General features: G+C 40.2%; 1 protein-coding gene and 1 non-coding gene across 2 annotated transcripts in view; one reads left to right on the top strand and one right to left on the bottom strand.

Annotated features, from left to right (window-relative positions):
- The window catches only part of IL12RB1 (interleukin 12 receptor subunit beta 1), a 28,406-nt gene extending 24,415 nt beyond the window's left edge, over positions 1-3,991 (bottom strand). The window contains exons 1-3 of the mRNA XM_029282975.1: positions 3,928-3,991; positions 3,088-3,217; positions 1,018-1,190 (exon numbers count right to left, since the gene is read on the bottom strand). Coding sequence (XP_029138808.1) covers positions 1,018-1,190; positions 3,088-3,217; positions 3,928-3,991 — 367 coding nt within the window. The remainder of the gene's footprint in view (positions 1-1,017; positions 1,191-3,087; positions 3,218-3,927) is intronic.
- Positions 3,992-12,748: 8,757 nt separating this feature from the next.
- Positions 12,749-12,864, top strand: LOC114922206. The gene has a single exon (XR_003810348.1). It is a non-coding gene; the product is annotated as a U5 spliceosomal RNA (small nuclear RNA).
- The last annotated feature ends 3,786 nt before the right edge of the window (positions 12,865-16,650 follow it).

Raw genomic sequence — 16,650 nt, 5'->3', positions numbered from 1 at the left:
TTTTTTTTTATCTTGCTGAAATGATAAAGATTTTGGGTATTTGAAGAATTAATTAAATGAATAATTTTTATTAAAAGGAAGATTATTATAAATATAATAATGTTGTTATAATTGAAAACGATTGAAGGATAATTAAGTAATTGAAGTTGTAAATCTTATTAAGGGTTTCAAATGACTTTTTACAGGGTAGCTTCATGAAATGACAGAATTAATTTGTTAACTTTACGTGGGAATTTTTTTTCTTTTTTTCTTTTTTTCTTTTTTGTATAAGTAAGGGATGGTGTTAAACTATCTTGCTGAAATGGTAAAGATTTTGGATATTTGAAGAACTAACTAAATGAATAATTTTTATTAACACGGAAGAGATGGATTGTTTAAGTTTAGACTTTGGAGTTAGAGATATTAATATTTGTGTACTTGTATTTGAATATTAGCCTAGGTTGGTTTGGGAAGTCCGGGGGGTGGGGGGATGGGATATAACATTGTGTAATATCTGTGATGTACTTCTTTTTTTCTATGATAAAAACAATAAAAAATTTTATAGAAAAAAAAACAAAAAAAAAACAGTTTGTCTTCTGGTAAGCTGGACTTGTGTGGTTTGCAACTGTTTTAGGAAGGCACAAGCCACAGCAGTTCTTCCCTGGCCATGCTCACAACAACTCCTCAACAAATGGAATTTCCCAAATTCCAATTTCCAAACTTTCCCCAGTAGTTGAAATCCCTTCACCTTGCAACATGCACCCCAAAAAAACACCTAAAGCTGCCCTTTCTGTTTGTCCCAAAATGTGGCCAGAAGCAGAATCAAGAGCATTAGAATACAGCAGGACAGTGTTTCTCAGCCTTGGCAGTTTGGAGATGTGTGGACATCAACTCCCAGAATTTTGCAGCCAGTAAGGCTGGCTGGGGAATTCTGGGAGTTGAAGTCCACACATCTTTAAACTTCCAAAGTTGAGAAACACTGTAATGAGAGATACTTCGTGCTGTAGGAAGTTCATGTTTTGGCTTCTTTTAACTTACTGGCTTCCTTGAGCAGCAGTGTATGATTTTTTGAGACCCGAGGAGGACCGTCCCTAGGCACGCTTTCTACCCAGACAGTAACATTTCTTAGAGCATAGAACGTGTCCGTATTAAAAATAAAGTGGGTGGCCTTTTCAACCTCAAATGTCTTTTTCTTCCCTTCTGTTTGATCCCTGTGGGCGAGAAAGGGGAAAGAGAAGTTTGATTAGCTATTAAAGCAGTGTTTCTCAACCTTGACAACTTTAAAATGTGGGGTCCTTAGTGCTCTCCTAGTTTGGTGGTTTTCTTGCAGACGTTTCATTACCAAACTAGGTAATGTCATCTGTTCAACATGGAGTTACAGCTATTCTCTTCAATCGGTATTTTAAGATGTGTGGACTTCAACTCCTGGAGTTCTCTGGCCCCGGCATGCTTACGTCCACACATCTTAAAGTTGCCAAGGGTGAGAAACCCTCCACTAAAGCAAGAAAAAGGAATGCTTCAATAGTAACCTGAGAAAAGTAGCCATCTGGCCACAAAATCTCTTATATTGTGGCAGAAAAAAACTTCCCAGTCAGAATTTCTTTCTGTATCATGCTGGTTTGTTTTCCTCTTTTGCAAAATTGATGTATAGCCTAGCCTTCCAATTCTCAGCAGTTTACAACAAATGAGAGAAAATAGAAATAAAATCAAAAAATCCATTTATGGAATAATAGACAAGACTATTAAAAGCTCCAATAGACCCAGTGTGTTTGAATGATCTCTTGGAGAAGGTTGGTTTGGCCATTTTTGAAGCATCAAAGCAGGGGCACCTTTTAACTCATGCCGGAGAGAAGGGAATGCTTCTGAAATGAATTTTTATTTTTTAAAAATTTGTATCCCGCCTTTATATATTTTTTTCATAAATAACTCAAAGTGGCAAACCTATCCAATATATCTTCATCTTATTTTCCCCATAGCAACAACTTTGTGAGATGAATTGGGCTGAGGGAAAGTGACTGGCCCAAGGTCACCTAGCTGTCTTACACGGCTAAGGCTGGACTAGAACTCACAGTCTCCCACTTTGTAGCCTGGTGCCTTAACCACTAGACCAGGGGTAGGCAACCTTGGCTCTTTTATGACTCGTGGACTTCAACTCCCAGAATTCCTGAACCAGCATGGCTCAGCTTGGAAACCTCTCCCTTTCCCCTCAGCATGGCTGGCTCAGGAATTCTGGGAGTTGAAGTCCACAAGTCATAAAAGAGCCAAGGTTGCCTACCCCTGCCATAGACCAAACTGGCTCTAAGTTTGAAATAGTCTACCTTCAGCTCCCAACCCTCCAATTTCTTTCTCGGTGGGCATCCAGAGCATCATATTGCTGTAATGAGTGCTTGGAAAAGGCTAGATATAAAGACAGGTAAGTTTTAAGATTCTATATGAGACCACTGGTGAACATTGAAATGGCCCCAGTCCACTCAGGGTTATTTAATATAAACACGGCTTTTGCACTATTCAGTATGTGAAAACTAGCTGCACTTTCTGATGAATGTGAAAGTTCTGGTTGTAGTTACAAAGGATTAATTAAATACATCAAGGTCTTTTTTTTTCTTTTTCCCCTTCTACCCCATACTTTCCCCTTTTTCCTCTCCTAGTTTCCCATTATTCTCATTTTCTTTGCATTTTGAATTCTGATAAACTAATAAAAAATTTAAACAGGGAAGATGAATTAAATACAGGTTGGCAATGTATTCAACACAGCACTGCCTTAAAAGTATTTATGGCTCTTTAGCCTCAGGAGGATGAGAGAAAAAAGTTATAAAATGTGAATAAAGAAATACATCCTCACCCCCGTCCCAAGAATCCAAGATCAGCAAGTATAGACTGGAATCAGGAGTAATAAAAGCATTTTTTTTAACACAATGCATAATTAAAGCAGGGGATTTGTTGCCAGGAACAGTAGCAATGGCCACCAGATCAGATATACTGTATATATATAATGCACCATGGAATCATTTTCAATATATGCACTAAATCAGGGAGGGAGGGAGGGAGAGAGAGGGAGAGAGAAGGAAATTTATAACAGAGCATCAACATGTTTGGGTCAGCATTCACCTAAAGTTGAGGATGTAGTTGACATCTTCTTTACATCCAGTCTCCCAGGAGCAGTTCATAAGACAGTGGAAGGATGCTTCACAGCAGGGCTTGTAGCAAATCAAATTTCGGGGAGCACAATTGCTGGGATCTGCAAACATAGGACAAAGAATGATATTCCTGGAAATCTTGGAATTAGGAAGTAGTAATGTAAGGTGTTATTTATTTAGGACCACCCTTATCCTGTTTTTCCCATAGAATACAGCTCACTTTGGCCAATTGTCAAACAACATCCACGAAAATGCAAACTAAAAATATGCTAATACATGCACACAGACACACGTATGCACGTGCACACACACACACACACACACACACACACACACACACACACACCCCAAAGCCCCAAAGAGAGCTAAAGATAATATCTACAGCAAGCAGAAATCGTAACATCAGATTATAACCCTTTACTTAATGAATGGAAAGTTTACTAAATTTCTGCTCTTTTTACAGTTACAGTTATTTGAGTTAGCTGCCCAGATTTATTTGAGTAAAATGGGTGGCCACACTGATATGCAGAAAAACGGATAAGGTGGCAACACTTTAAATCGAGGAGTTTTGCATTCTCCTTATTCCTCCTCCCTACATCTTTTTAAGGAAACTCCCAAGCAGAGGAGAAAGTTATTCTAAATTTATTTTAGGTATTTATTTATAGGCAGTCCAATTCTCCTCCATTTCTATTTCATAGCAGATGGCAGATTAACAAAGAGCACTTGAAAGCATGAAAGGAAGCTATGGTTTCTGTATCAGCATGGCTGGCTTTATCGCTTCCTGGTCTTCCCTCAAATGAGATAAACTTACCGCTCAAGAGCTCTGGTGCAGCCAACCACACCATCACCACCACTGCAACGACAACTTGTACCATCTTCAGTATCTTCCAGCTTGAGTGATGGGTGTTTCTCTCCTCCTAGAGGTGCTGGTTATTGCAGGGTCTATTGTCCCTTGCAGAGAAGTCTGCCCCTGGCTCCTGATGGGAGGCAGGTACACCTGATCTGACAAGGAGGGCCTCCCTTGGCTGATTCAACTCAATGGTCTCTCCGCTCGAGGCACTTTCATGGAGAGCTGTGCACGTTATTCTGATTTTCTCTTTCACTTTGCTTCCAGCAAAGTGTTAACCACATATTGACTCAGCAGCACACACACATACATGCACAGATCTGTGTTCTTTCATGAAGGATGGGGTGTTTGTGCATACCGTGTGAGCTAATTTGCAGAAACAGCTCTGCTTCTTCTTTCTCACAAGGAAAACCTACTAGTGTGAGACCTAGAACAAGTTTCATACGCTCTGGGTTGATGTAGACTACTTCTGAGTTGTGAGGTTTCATTTAGTAACCTTGTCATGCACAAACTTCACCAATGTCTTAGCTTGCATATCTCTGGCCCGTGGATATAAGGTTTTGTGGCACGTTAAAAGCTAAAAAAAGAGATTAACAAACTGGAATCAGATTTGTGTGCAGGCTTTGAATTATGATCCCCTTTTAGCAGATGCATGCAATGATGTTAACAACCATCGTTTTGTGGAAGGTTAAGATTAATAATCTAATTTTCATGGTTTGTAAGCTGCAGTCATAATATATACTCTGCCTGGTTGCTGAATTCTGTGGTGGCACAATAATGGAGCCATTAACCAAAGGGACTGGATTCACACAACATGCTAAGCCACAAAAAACTAATCAAGCCAATCATGTGCTAATAAACTAGTCAGTTCTTTACAAGCTCTGGTTAAACATATTGTAAATACTCAACTGCATTCATATTTTATAATCTTCTCTTCCCCGGCCTTGCTTATATACCAGGTTAATCTTGAGCTATCTGGAGGATGAAACAAAAGGTACTCTGTGAAAAAACATGGAGATAACAAATTATATGTTCTCCGTGTTATCTAAGAAAGCAGAAGAAAGATTCCTGTAATAATCAATGTTTTCCTTTGGTAAGAAAAGGAAAACATCTTCTCAATCTACACTAGTGTGTTTTTTTCAAGAGTGGGGGGAAGCCCCACCTTGTAGTGGGTAGAAAGCCACATCCCTTGAATATGTCAGTCTTTGCAAAATGTCTTAACTGGGTCAGAAATGTGGTGAGTAGCTGAAGTGAGTCAGATTTTCCCACACTTTCCTGTCCCAATTACCGGGGGGAGGAAAAAGCAGTTTTATTCACTTGTGTTCTTGGTGGGGAGGATATATTGGTCCACTGGAACTGCAAGAGACCATATCAGCCAATGGCGCACTTTGTTTATTAATCTATTAATGTATTATTTATTAAACTTATATGCCACCCATCTCACTATCAAGCAACTTTGGGTAGCTCATGTTTATTCATTTATTACATTTATACATGCAGGAGAATGCAGAACTGAGGGGCGGAATTAAATGTATCATCAGCTTAGAGTCCTTACCAATTTAGCGCTGTTACAGATAGTCCTCGACTTACGCTTAATGATCTTTCAAAGTTACAATAGCGCTGAAAAAACTGACTTATTACCTTTTCTCACATGCACCGTGGCAGCGTCCCTATGGTCACGTGATCAAAATTCAGACACTTAGCAACTGACCATATTTATGACGGTTACTGTATCCCAGGGTCATGTGATCCCCTTGTCTGACTCTGACCAGCAAAGTCAATGGGGAAGGCAGATTCAATTAACAACCATGATACTGTTAACAACTGCAGTGATTCACTTAACAACTGTGGCAAGAAAGGCTGTAAAATAAGGCAAACCCCCCCGTCTTGCTTAGCAACAGAAATATTGGGTTCAATTGTGGTCATATGTTGAGGACAACCTGTAGTTGATTAGGTTCTTGTATATATAGGCTTGAATGACTCTTCTTCGTAAAGTGAACATAAAGATTAAACCAGAAACTTTAAATGGAAAGAGAACTGGGGAAAAAATGGAACTCTGATTTTATATATGGTGACGGCAGCAAGATCGCTCTATGCACAAAAGTGGAAAGATGCCTCGATTCTTACCATGGATGAAGGGTTACAAAACCTGATGGAATTAGCAGAGATGGCCAAATGGACTGTGCTGATAAAAGAAAAGAACGTAAGAACTTTTGTTTCTACTTGGAAACCGCTTCTGGACTTTGTGCTTGAGGTGGAAAAAAATGATATCATGATTTTGGGTTTTACTGATTAGACTGATTTGCCGACACAGAAATGGCTAGGACACTTATTTATCACAAAGTGCCAGGGCATTGTGGTGCCCTCAGGGGGGCATGGATCTACATGATCCAGAACAGCTGCCATTGTCACGGCAGACTGGGTGGGCGTGGCTGGGGTGGGCATGGCCACCTCAATGCTGCTCATGGGGGAGACGCCTGTGGGGCTGGGAAGGGTTGGGGGAGATCCAGGGGGACTCTGGTGGGTGTGGAGGCCGGCAGGAGGCCCAGCATAGATGGGGGAGGCATGCAATTCTAGTTGGGACTGGGGGGTCATGGCACCGATGGGGATCCGGCTTTCCCTGCTCGGGGTGGCCTTTGGCTTGCTGGGTGTGGGCCGGCTCTACCACCTCTACTCGAGCTGGCTAGCTGGTCGCTTCGCCTCCTTTATGCTGGGTGCGCTGCCACCTCAGGTGGCAGCCGCAGCCTAATGGACCTGCACAAGCTGCTGGCAGCGGTGGCACGCGTGCCCACAGAGAGGGCTCCGAGTGCCTCCTCTGGCACGCGTGCCATAGGTTCGCCACCACTGGGCTAGTGCATACCACTATAGAAATGTAAAAAGTTAAGATTTGATTTTAATGTCTGATTTTATTGCAACAGAGAGAGTCAGAAGTCGATCCCGCTTGTCTCTTCTCCTCCCTTTCTTCACACCTTTTTCGTTTTCCCTTTTTCTACTGTTGTCCCCTACTATTTGCTTTTGTATTTTCACATTTTATGTTATAAATAAATAAAACTAAATAATAATAATAATAATAAAAGAAACTTCTATGTTTCAACTTAACATACAGTCCTGATCCTTTACTCCTATCAATTTTTTTCTGACTTGGCTAAACAGTTACCTCTCTGGTGCTTGAGGGCAAGAAAAATGTTTCCTTTCCCACTGTTGCCCCTTGAAATTGGAGGCATGCTGCCCCCATCCCCTTAGAGGAGCATTCAAACATCAAGACAAATAGCCTATTCCGAAACCTGAACTAAGATGCCTTGTAGTTCTGGTCCAGATAGCATAAACTCAACAAAAATGATTTTAAAACAAATATTTATTGTCCAGGAATTCTAAGCAAAGACTTACTATGCTGTAGATACGTCCGGTCTTGCATATCTGTCCATTTTCATAGGTAAAAAGCGATAATTCTCCATATCAGCTGAGCGTGGTTACAGATGCCATCCATGCATGTACAAAGGGATTTTACAACCCTGGCACATAACAGGATGTTCTGCAATAAGTTTTTAACTCCTCCCACTGTCTAGATAAGCTACAGGATTAACTAATACCTGAACTACATTCCCCATAAGCCATCTCTTAAGGAAACAGTGTTTAACCCTTGAAATGCTAAATGCTCTAACATACAGTTCTTTTAAGGATACAACATTAACCCTATAAATGCTAAATGCTCTAACGCAGTACTTAAGCTAATATATGCTCTGGCCAGATGGTTACATACTGGTCCAGCACATAGTCCTTGATAGGCCAGTCCTTCGTGAATTTATCCAATCATCTTCTAAAATCATCCAGGTTGGCAGCCATCTGTCACTGCATCTAGAAGGAATGAATGTTGGAGTTTAATTCTGAACTGTGAAAAAGAGTGATTTCTGTTCTAAATCTCCTTACAATCAACTTCCCTACTCCTAGTGTTTTGAAAGAAGATAAATCTCTCCCAATTCATTTCCTTCATCTCTGCATGATTATATAGCCCTTAATCATGTCCCACTTCAATTCCCTCCCCAAACTAAATAATTCCAAAAGATTTAGCTTGTCTTTTGGAAGGTGTTTGCACCTGCTCTTAATGTCAGTTGCCCTCTTTTGCACATTTCCAGCTCTATTGTATCCTTACAATAGAATTGTATGCAATCAGAATTGTATACAGATGTGGATATCCCCTACATCCATATAAGAACATTACAGTGTTAGCATGTTTATTCTTGGTCCCATTCCTGATGAAAGAGAGAGCCAGTTTGGTGTTGTGATTAAGGCAACAGGCTAGAAGCTGAGAGACAGTAAGTTCTGGTTCTACAAATTAGGTACAAAGCCCTTTTGAGTGACCTTGGGCCAGTCACTTTCTCTCAGCTCTAAAAAGGAGGCAATGGCAAATCACTTCTGCAAGAAATCTTACCAAGAAAACTGCACAGACCTGTCCAGGCAGTCAGCAGGAGTTGATATTGATTTGAAGACACCGACACAAATACTCTTGATTCCTAGCATAACATTTGTTCTTTTTTTTTTTTTTTGCAGTTGCTGCATACTGTGCTGACATCTTCTTGAAGTTATTCACTGTGACCCTGAGACCTCTCCCCTGAGTAGATGCGGAATGCTCAGGCTCTGTTAGTGTATATGCGAAATTGGAGGTTTTAGTCTCAGTGTATAACCCAGGGGTCTCCAACCTTGGCAACTTTAAGACTTGTGGACTTCAACTCCCAGAATTCCTCAGCCAGCCAAGCTGGCTGAGGAATTCTGGGAGTTGAAGTCCACAAGTCTTAAAGTTGCCATGGTTGGGGACCTCTGGTATAACCCATTCCCAAAGGTCTGATAAAAAGGCACAAATGGCCAGGCTTAAATTATTCTACTTCGGATTCATTATGTGAAAACCCAACTCTTTGGAAAAGGCTCTAATGCTGGGAGAGGTTGAAGAAAAAAGAAGAGGGTGGCCAGCAGTCAGACGGATGGACTCAGTAATAGTGGAGATGTGTGGGGGGGTGTCTGTTGGAAGACCTGAAAGACTAAAGACAGATTATCATGGAAAATAATCTGCGTGTCACTAAGAGTGGTTATTGATTTGATGACACTTAATTAATCAAATATTACTTTGCGCTTGCCTAAGGGTAAATTGAATTGAAAGTGAATTACAGGTAAGTCCTTGACTTATGACCACAATTGAGCCCAAAAGTTATGTTGCTAAGTGAAACATTTGTTAAGTGAGTTTTGTCCCATTTATATGACATTTCTTGCCACAGCTGTTAAGTGAATCACTGCAGTTGTTAAGTTACTCACACAGTTGTTAAGTGAATCTGGCTTCCCCATTGACTTTGCTCGTCAGAAGGTCGCACAGACGGATCACATGACCCCCGGCACACTGCAACCGTCATAAGTATGAGTCAGTTGCCGAGCGTCCAAATTTTGATCAGGTGACCATGGGGATGCTGCAACGGTTGTAAGTGTGAACAACAGCCATAAGTCATTTTTTTCCAGTGGTGTTGTAAATTAGAATGGTCACTAAATGAATGGTTGTAAGTTGAGGACTTAAAATGCAATTGCATTTGCCATTTACCCAGTTTAAACACAGTTGTGGGTTGTCACAATCATACAAACACTCTAACAATGGCAAGAATCAATCTGGCATAACACTAGAAAAGAGAAATCTTCCTGGGGTTATATGTTTGGAAGACCAAAACTAGAGGATATGGAAATATTCATAACAGGTCTAACCAAATTCAAGCAAATTCTTTTAAATCTAACATATAGGCCAGTTAAAACATATAGAATTGGGTATTTGAAAAAAAAAGAGAAACTGTATTAAAAATAAAACAATCCAAACAGAAATGAGAAATGATCCTTGAAGATTAAAGCTTAGTATAAAAATACTGAAGTAGCAATTAGTGGTCAAAGAAAAGAGAAAGAAACAAGAATAAAAGACACATTAAAAAAAACTCTTAATATTATATTAAATCTCATCTTTTGAAAGCTCATTTCCACCCACCTCTGTAAAGCTTATGCCACAGCAATAGCAATACTAATTCATTTTTTTAAAAGAGCAATAACAACATAGATGAATTAACGATGAGACTAGGATGTATGCATATAATTATTTGTATATATTTTGTTCCTTTCCCCTTTTTATTTGTTTTTCCCCTGTTGCTTTTTACTTACAGCAATCAATTTTAAAAATTGCATATAACATAAATTACTTTAGAGTTCTCCATCTTCTGTTCTTATTGCATGTAATATTGCTGACAGAGGATACAATTTATTGTTTATGTCTGTGGCAAATTATGTGAGCTTTTCTTAAATACAGTATTTGATGTGTGTTTGGGCATTTGTTAAAAACACACAATTAGAAACAGATTTACAAAGTAGAAATCAAAAGTACCATTTATAGTGTTCAAAGAACCCCAAGTCACATTTCTGTTTCTCTCCTTTCCTACTCCAGAGATAAATAATACTGATCTAGTACCAGCAGCTTTCTAGCTGACACAACTGAGTGTTGTTGCTGTTCATCAGTGGAGACTAACCTCTCAGCCAAGGAAGGAGCAATGTTCCAGGAGGATTGGAGCTACAGACTGGATTGGATAGAGAGATCTGTTCTTGGGATGGTGTCAAGCTGAAGGGTCCTAGACAGATGCTTTGATTTCTGCAGGTGCACAGCAAGAACAAAGCATCTCAGTGATCACTGCTGTTTCATCTCCAGACAGAGCACAACCACACACCCAAAATGAGTCACCCAGCAGCTTTAGTGACATTGCCAGGCACTGAAACAAATGTCAGCAGAGCAAATAGTGCCAGGAAACAGGGCTCAACGGGGCAGAAAAACAAGATCCTCATTCTAAATTGGAAGTAAAAACAACTAGTATAACTGGGAAATTTAATGTCAGAATAGAAAGCAAAGCAGGAGATCTCTCTCTCCCTCCCTCTTTCTCATCTATCTATCTATCTATCTATCTATCTATCTATCTATCTATCTATCTATCTATCTATCTATCTATCTATCTATCTATCTATCTATCTATCTATCTACCTACCTACCTACCTACCTACCTACCTACCTACCTATCTATCTGAAATTACTTTAAAAATGTGATCCCCGGGTATATCCATGTTCAAAGTCAGTCAATAGACGTGAGCACCAGGGAATACAATAAATAATTTAATAATAATAATTTAGAGATAAAAGTTCTTAAGAATATTAAAAACCTTTAAAACACATAGAAATCAATAAAAGTGCCTAGCTTTCATCGGCATCTGTCGACATCTTCAGGGCTTAGAATGCTGGTCAATGGGAAAGTCCCTTTATAGGTTTAATTAGGGCGTGTGCACGACTCTTCGATCTCGTCACTGGGCCGGTTATACTAGAATGTACTCCAGGCACCGAGTTCTTACTAGAAGTTGTCCTTCCCACACAATCCGTATCAGTGTAAGTAATAGCAGGGGATGTCCTTTCTTGGAGGTTTAACGCGGGTAGAGCTAAATTGGAAGACATGATTACACAAAGAAGGGGAGTAGAGGCTCTACCCGCGCTACACCTCCAAGAAAGGACATCCCCTGCTATTACTTACACTGATATGGATTGTGTGGGAAGGACAACTTCTAGTAAGAACTCGGTGCCTGGAGTACATTCTAATATAACCGGCCCAGTGACGAGATCGAAGAGTCGTGCACACGCCCTAATTAAACCTATAAAGGGACTTTCCCATTGACCAGCATTCTAAGCCCTGAAGATGTCGACAGATGCCGATGAAAGCTAGGCACTTTTATTGATTTCTATGTGTTTTAAAGGTTTTTAATATTCTTAAGAACTTTTATCTCTAAATTATTATTATTAAATTATTTATTGTATTCCCTGGTGCTCACGTCTATTGACTATCTATCTATCTATCTATCTATCTATCTATCTATCTATCTATCTATCTATCTATCTATCTCTATCTACCTACCTACCTACCTACCTACCTACCTACCTATCTCTATCAATGACATTTAGAAACCGCCCATCTTCCACTCAGAGACCCTGGGCAGTGTTATTTAAAAGCAAATAACATGTTAAAAACATTAAAAACTGAATGTACAATTAAGGGCACTAACCAGCTCTACAGCTGTGTGCTCTGCCTTGAGCCCCAAGCAAGATGATAGTCAGGTTTTCAGATATTTTCCAAAGGCCAGGAGATTGGGAAAATTCAATTTTTTGAAGGCAAATACCCTTTTCCAACAATCTAGAAGATGCATCTCTACACAGACATCATCAGTTAGACAAGACCCAAATCAAACTGTCTATATACTCTGTGAGCAGAGATGGAAAATTTCTATTTTGTCAGCAAAAACAAGACGTGTGTTAATTCCAGTTTAGATCACGTGCTATTTTGGGGGGGGGGGGGAAACTGGAAGTGAAACTAAAGAAAAATAAATATATGATGAAGATTAAAAATAGATTTAATGGACTGGATTTGATAAATAAAATGCTTGAAGAAACCCGAAATGAAATTCAAGACATCATCAAAATGGAAGAAACACCCTGAAACAAACCAACAAAAAACAAAAGAAGGCAAAATAGCTGCTGACCTGTTGAAAATATTTGAAAAAAATGACAGAAAGAAAAGGCATCTAAGACAGAGAACAATTTACTCAGTCAAACACTGAGTTGCAGAGAACAAGAAGCGACGGGGAATTACATCTACACAAGCAATGCAAAGAAACTGAGGCCAACAGTTGAATGGGAAAAACAGGAAGTTTAAAAATAGAGAAATCTAGGGAAACATTACATATACTTTGGTTTCTCTTTGAATCATATAAAATTTTCATCTTTTACTAAAGACTTCCATGGAAAGGAGCATATATGACTTTGTAACTACTTGTTGGAAGCTTTACGCTACCCAAGTCACTTTCCATAAGCTGGATGGCCATATACATTTGATAAATAAATAAAGTAAATAAACTTTATGCAAAAATGAGCATCATAAAAAATCAAAGAAGACAAAAATGGAGATATGAAAAACAAATGATTGGAATAAAGATCTCACTTGATAATACAGTGTTTCTCAACCTTGACAATTTTAAGGCATGTGGACTTCAACTCCCAGAATTCCACAGCCAGCATTGCTGGCTGTGGAATTCTGGGAGTTGAAGTCCACATGCCTTAAAATTGTCAAGGTTGAGAAACACTGTGATAATACATATGAAGGTTTGTCATTGAATATCAAGAACGAACAGCCAGACCCATATGTGTAGAGTTCAAACTAGCTACTTTATTGTTGTATGCCTATTTTACAGGAATCTCCCTAGACTGGCAGCTCTCACCTGGGGAAAGACTAGATAAGGCTCAAAGACAATTGTGAAAGGAGGGGGGTCAGACCTTGCCCTCTTGTGTTTATGTAACGGGTTCAGACTAATTCTCCACTTAAGCCTTCCTCCAGACTGGGACAATTGCTTTCCAACACTAAATTAGATAAGGTATCCACAGGGTATGGTTTAAAAAAAGGCAAAGATGTCAGCTACAATGGTGCAAATGTTTATCTCCATCACACATCTTGATTTTTTAAACCATACCCTGTGGGCACCCCTGGAACTAGAGATGAAAAATCCTGGAAAGTGAAGTGAAGTTAAATTGGGCCTAGAAAATATACAGATAGTTCTCAATGTACAACTCTTTATTTAGTGACTGTTCAAATTCGCAACAGCACTGAAAAATTCCTTGCACTTTATAACCATTGCAGCATCCCCACAGTCAAGTGATCAAAATTTGGCACTTGGCAACCAGGTTGTATTTATGATGATTCCATCATCCTGGGTCATGTGATCACTATTTGCAATCTTCCCAGCCAGCTTCTGACTAGCAAAGTCAATGGGAGAAGCTGGATTTGCTAAACAACTACCTGATTTATTTTAAAACCACAGTGATTCGTCTAAGGCAGGGGTAGGCAACCTTGGCTCAGGAATTCTGGGAGTTGAAGTCCACAAGTCATAAAAGAGCCAAGGCTGCCTACCCCTGGTCTAACGAATATGGCAAAGAAGGTTGTAAAACCAACCACACCTCACTTAACAACCACTTTGCTTAATAACAGAAATTCCAGTCCCAAATGTGGTTGTAAGTCAAGGACTACCTGCATTTAAAAAGAAAGCTGTAGGTATTCTTATAAGAAGTCCAGATGAAGTGCTACTTACAGTTTATCGGCAAGTATAGAAAACACAGCAGTGATCAAGGAATGGAAACGATCAACTGATATTCCAATATCCAAGAATGACAGTAGTAAAATACTAAAAACACTAAAGACTCATCACAAGACCCTCACTTGACACACCTACACCTGACCCATCACAAGACCCACTGACCACACGAAGCCCTTATAAATAGAAGAACACCAACACTGACATCCCCTAAACTCCGCTGAAGCTGTTAACTAGTCTGGTAATGAAACATTTGGAAACCAACCCACAAGCTCAGAGAAGGAATCTTCACCTTCAATGCTCAAACTACCAAACAACTGTGCTTGTCCAAAAGATAGTTTTTGAAGAGGCAACTGGACTTTCTTATTTTTCTCTGAAGATGTTTCAAGGCTCCACACCCCTTTGCACCACTCAGTTGACCCTGAGGACATGGACAAACCTCCAAGTGGCCTCAACAACTCTCTAAAAGAATGCAAATGACCAGCTGTCTGCAAGGAGTATAAATCCTTCCATTCCCCACCATCCAGTCAGAGCTAAAGAAGCTTCTTGGATGAGAAGCAAAATGTCTTCAAAGAAAAACAAGAAAGTCTAGTTGCCTCTTGAAAAAGCACCTTTGGGACAACCATGACGTGGATGACTGAGAATCTCCATAGACAACAGCTGTGCTTATTTCATAGTTAATAAGATAATACTCAAAAAAATGCAATCCGGACCTTAAAAAAGCAGTACACAGAATAAGAACTGCTAGTTTTACAAGCTGGATTCAGAAGCACTGGGGAACCTGTGATCACATTGCTAACATCCAAGCAGTAATAGAAAAGACAAAGGAGCTCCCCAAATTATCTATTTTGCCTTACTGGTTATACTAGCCCTCTTAACTGCGTAGACCACAACAAATATGGGTCTTGTGCCACTTCATCAGTTTACAAAAAAATGTATAGGATGGCCAGCAAGCAACAATTATAGTCTAGCCCAGTGATGGCGAACCTTTTAGAGACCGAGTGCCCAAAAACTGGCCCCACCCCCACTCCATCCCCTGCCCCGCCCCCACCCCGTCCCCCACCCCGCCTGCCCACAGGGCCACTCACTGTCTCCAAGGCCCGCCGCAGATCGCCCAGGCAGCCCAGCAGCGCCATGGCAGCCATGCCCTCTGCCCGCACCCCGCAGCATCAACTGTGCGGGATGGGGCATGAGGGCAGAGTCTTGTCTACGCTGCCTGGCTGCCATGTCCTTGGCTGTGCTGCTCCGTGTGGGCCACACTCAGATGCGACTCTCCTCCAGAGGGGCTGCTGGTGAGAACGGGTTATGGGGGGAGGGGAGGCTGGGGCAACGGCACATGTGCCCACAGAGAGGGCTCTGAGTGCCGCCTCTGGCACGTGTGCCATAGGTTCGCCACCACTGGTCTAGCCACTAAATACATCTGATCAGATGAATTACAGTTTATGAAAACTGATGCCTTTAAATTGATACCTTTTCTGTCTAAATTTATTAGTTAGAAAAGGGGCTGCCAGACTCCTTTGATCTTTTGCCACTAGAGACTAAGAATATGGAAGAATTAAACATTTCAAACTTAGAAAGGAGTGTAGCAGGGTTGTATAACACCCACTTACTAATTGAACACATGCAGAATATATTATAAAAAAGGCTGAACTGCAAGCCACTGAAATTAAAACTGCCAGGAGACACATCAGCAACCTCAGAAATGCTACGATACCACTTTAACAGCTGAAAGCAAGGAAGACTCAAGGAATCTCTCACGGAAGATATAGAAAGAGTACAAAGTCAGTTGGTTGGTTAATCTAATATGTCAGTTGACAACATCAACAGACTACAGTCAGTAGGCAGTAGTAGCAGACTTTATTTCCTTAGCCTCAAAAATGGGATGGCAACTGTAGCTATGAAATAAAAACAAAACTACTATTGGGGGACTGTGAAATTGTAGTCAAGTGCAGTGCAGAGACATTGCACTTATCAAAAAGGCATGCATTATCAAGGCTATTGTTTTCTGAATTGTAACATAAGGCTAGAAAGCTGGATCATTAGAAAAACTGCATGCGCCTTTGAATTTATTTATTTATTAGATTTTTATCCTGCATTTTTAAATTTACAAGTAACTCCAGGCGGCAAATATAGATCTAATATTCCTTACTCCTCCTGTTTTCCTTACAACAATAATCTTGTGAAGTGGGTTGGGCTGAGAAAGAGTGACTGGCCCAAAGTCACCCAGCTGGCTTTCATGCCTAAGGCAGGACTAGAACTCACAGTCTCCTGGTTTCCAGAATTTTGTGGGGCTAGGAATTTTTTAAGATGACCTTAGCTAGATAAGAACAAATAATCAATATTTGTTTGTTTTTGGTGTACCAGTAGTCCTCGACGTACGACCACAATTGAGCCCAAAATTTATGTTGCTAAGTAAGACATTAGTTAAATGAGTTTTGTCCTATTTTTGACCTTTCTGGCCATAGTTGTTAAGTGAATCATCATAACTGTTAAGTTAGTGAC

This window comes from Protobothrops mucrosquamatus, unplaced genomic scaffold (assembly GCF_001527695.2).
Source record: "Protobothrops mucrosquamatus isolate PMUCROS unplaced genomic scaffold, P.Mucros_1.0 scaffold6, whole genome shotgun sequence".
NCBI classification, from domain to species: Eukaryota; Metazoa; Chordata; class Lepidosauria; order Squamata; family Viperidae; genus Protobothrops; species Protobothrops mucrosquamatus.
The sequence above is the reverse complement of the archived record's forward strand: the minus strand, read 5'-3'. Positions and strand labels throughout refer to the sequence as shown.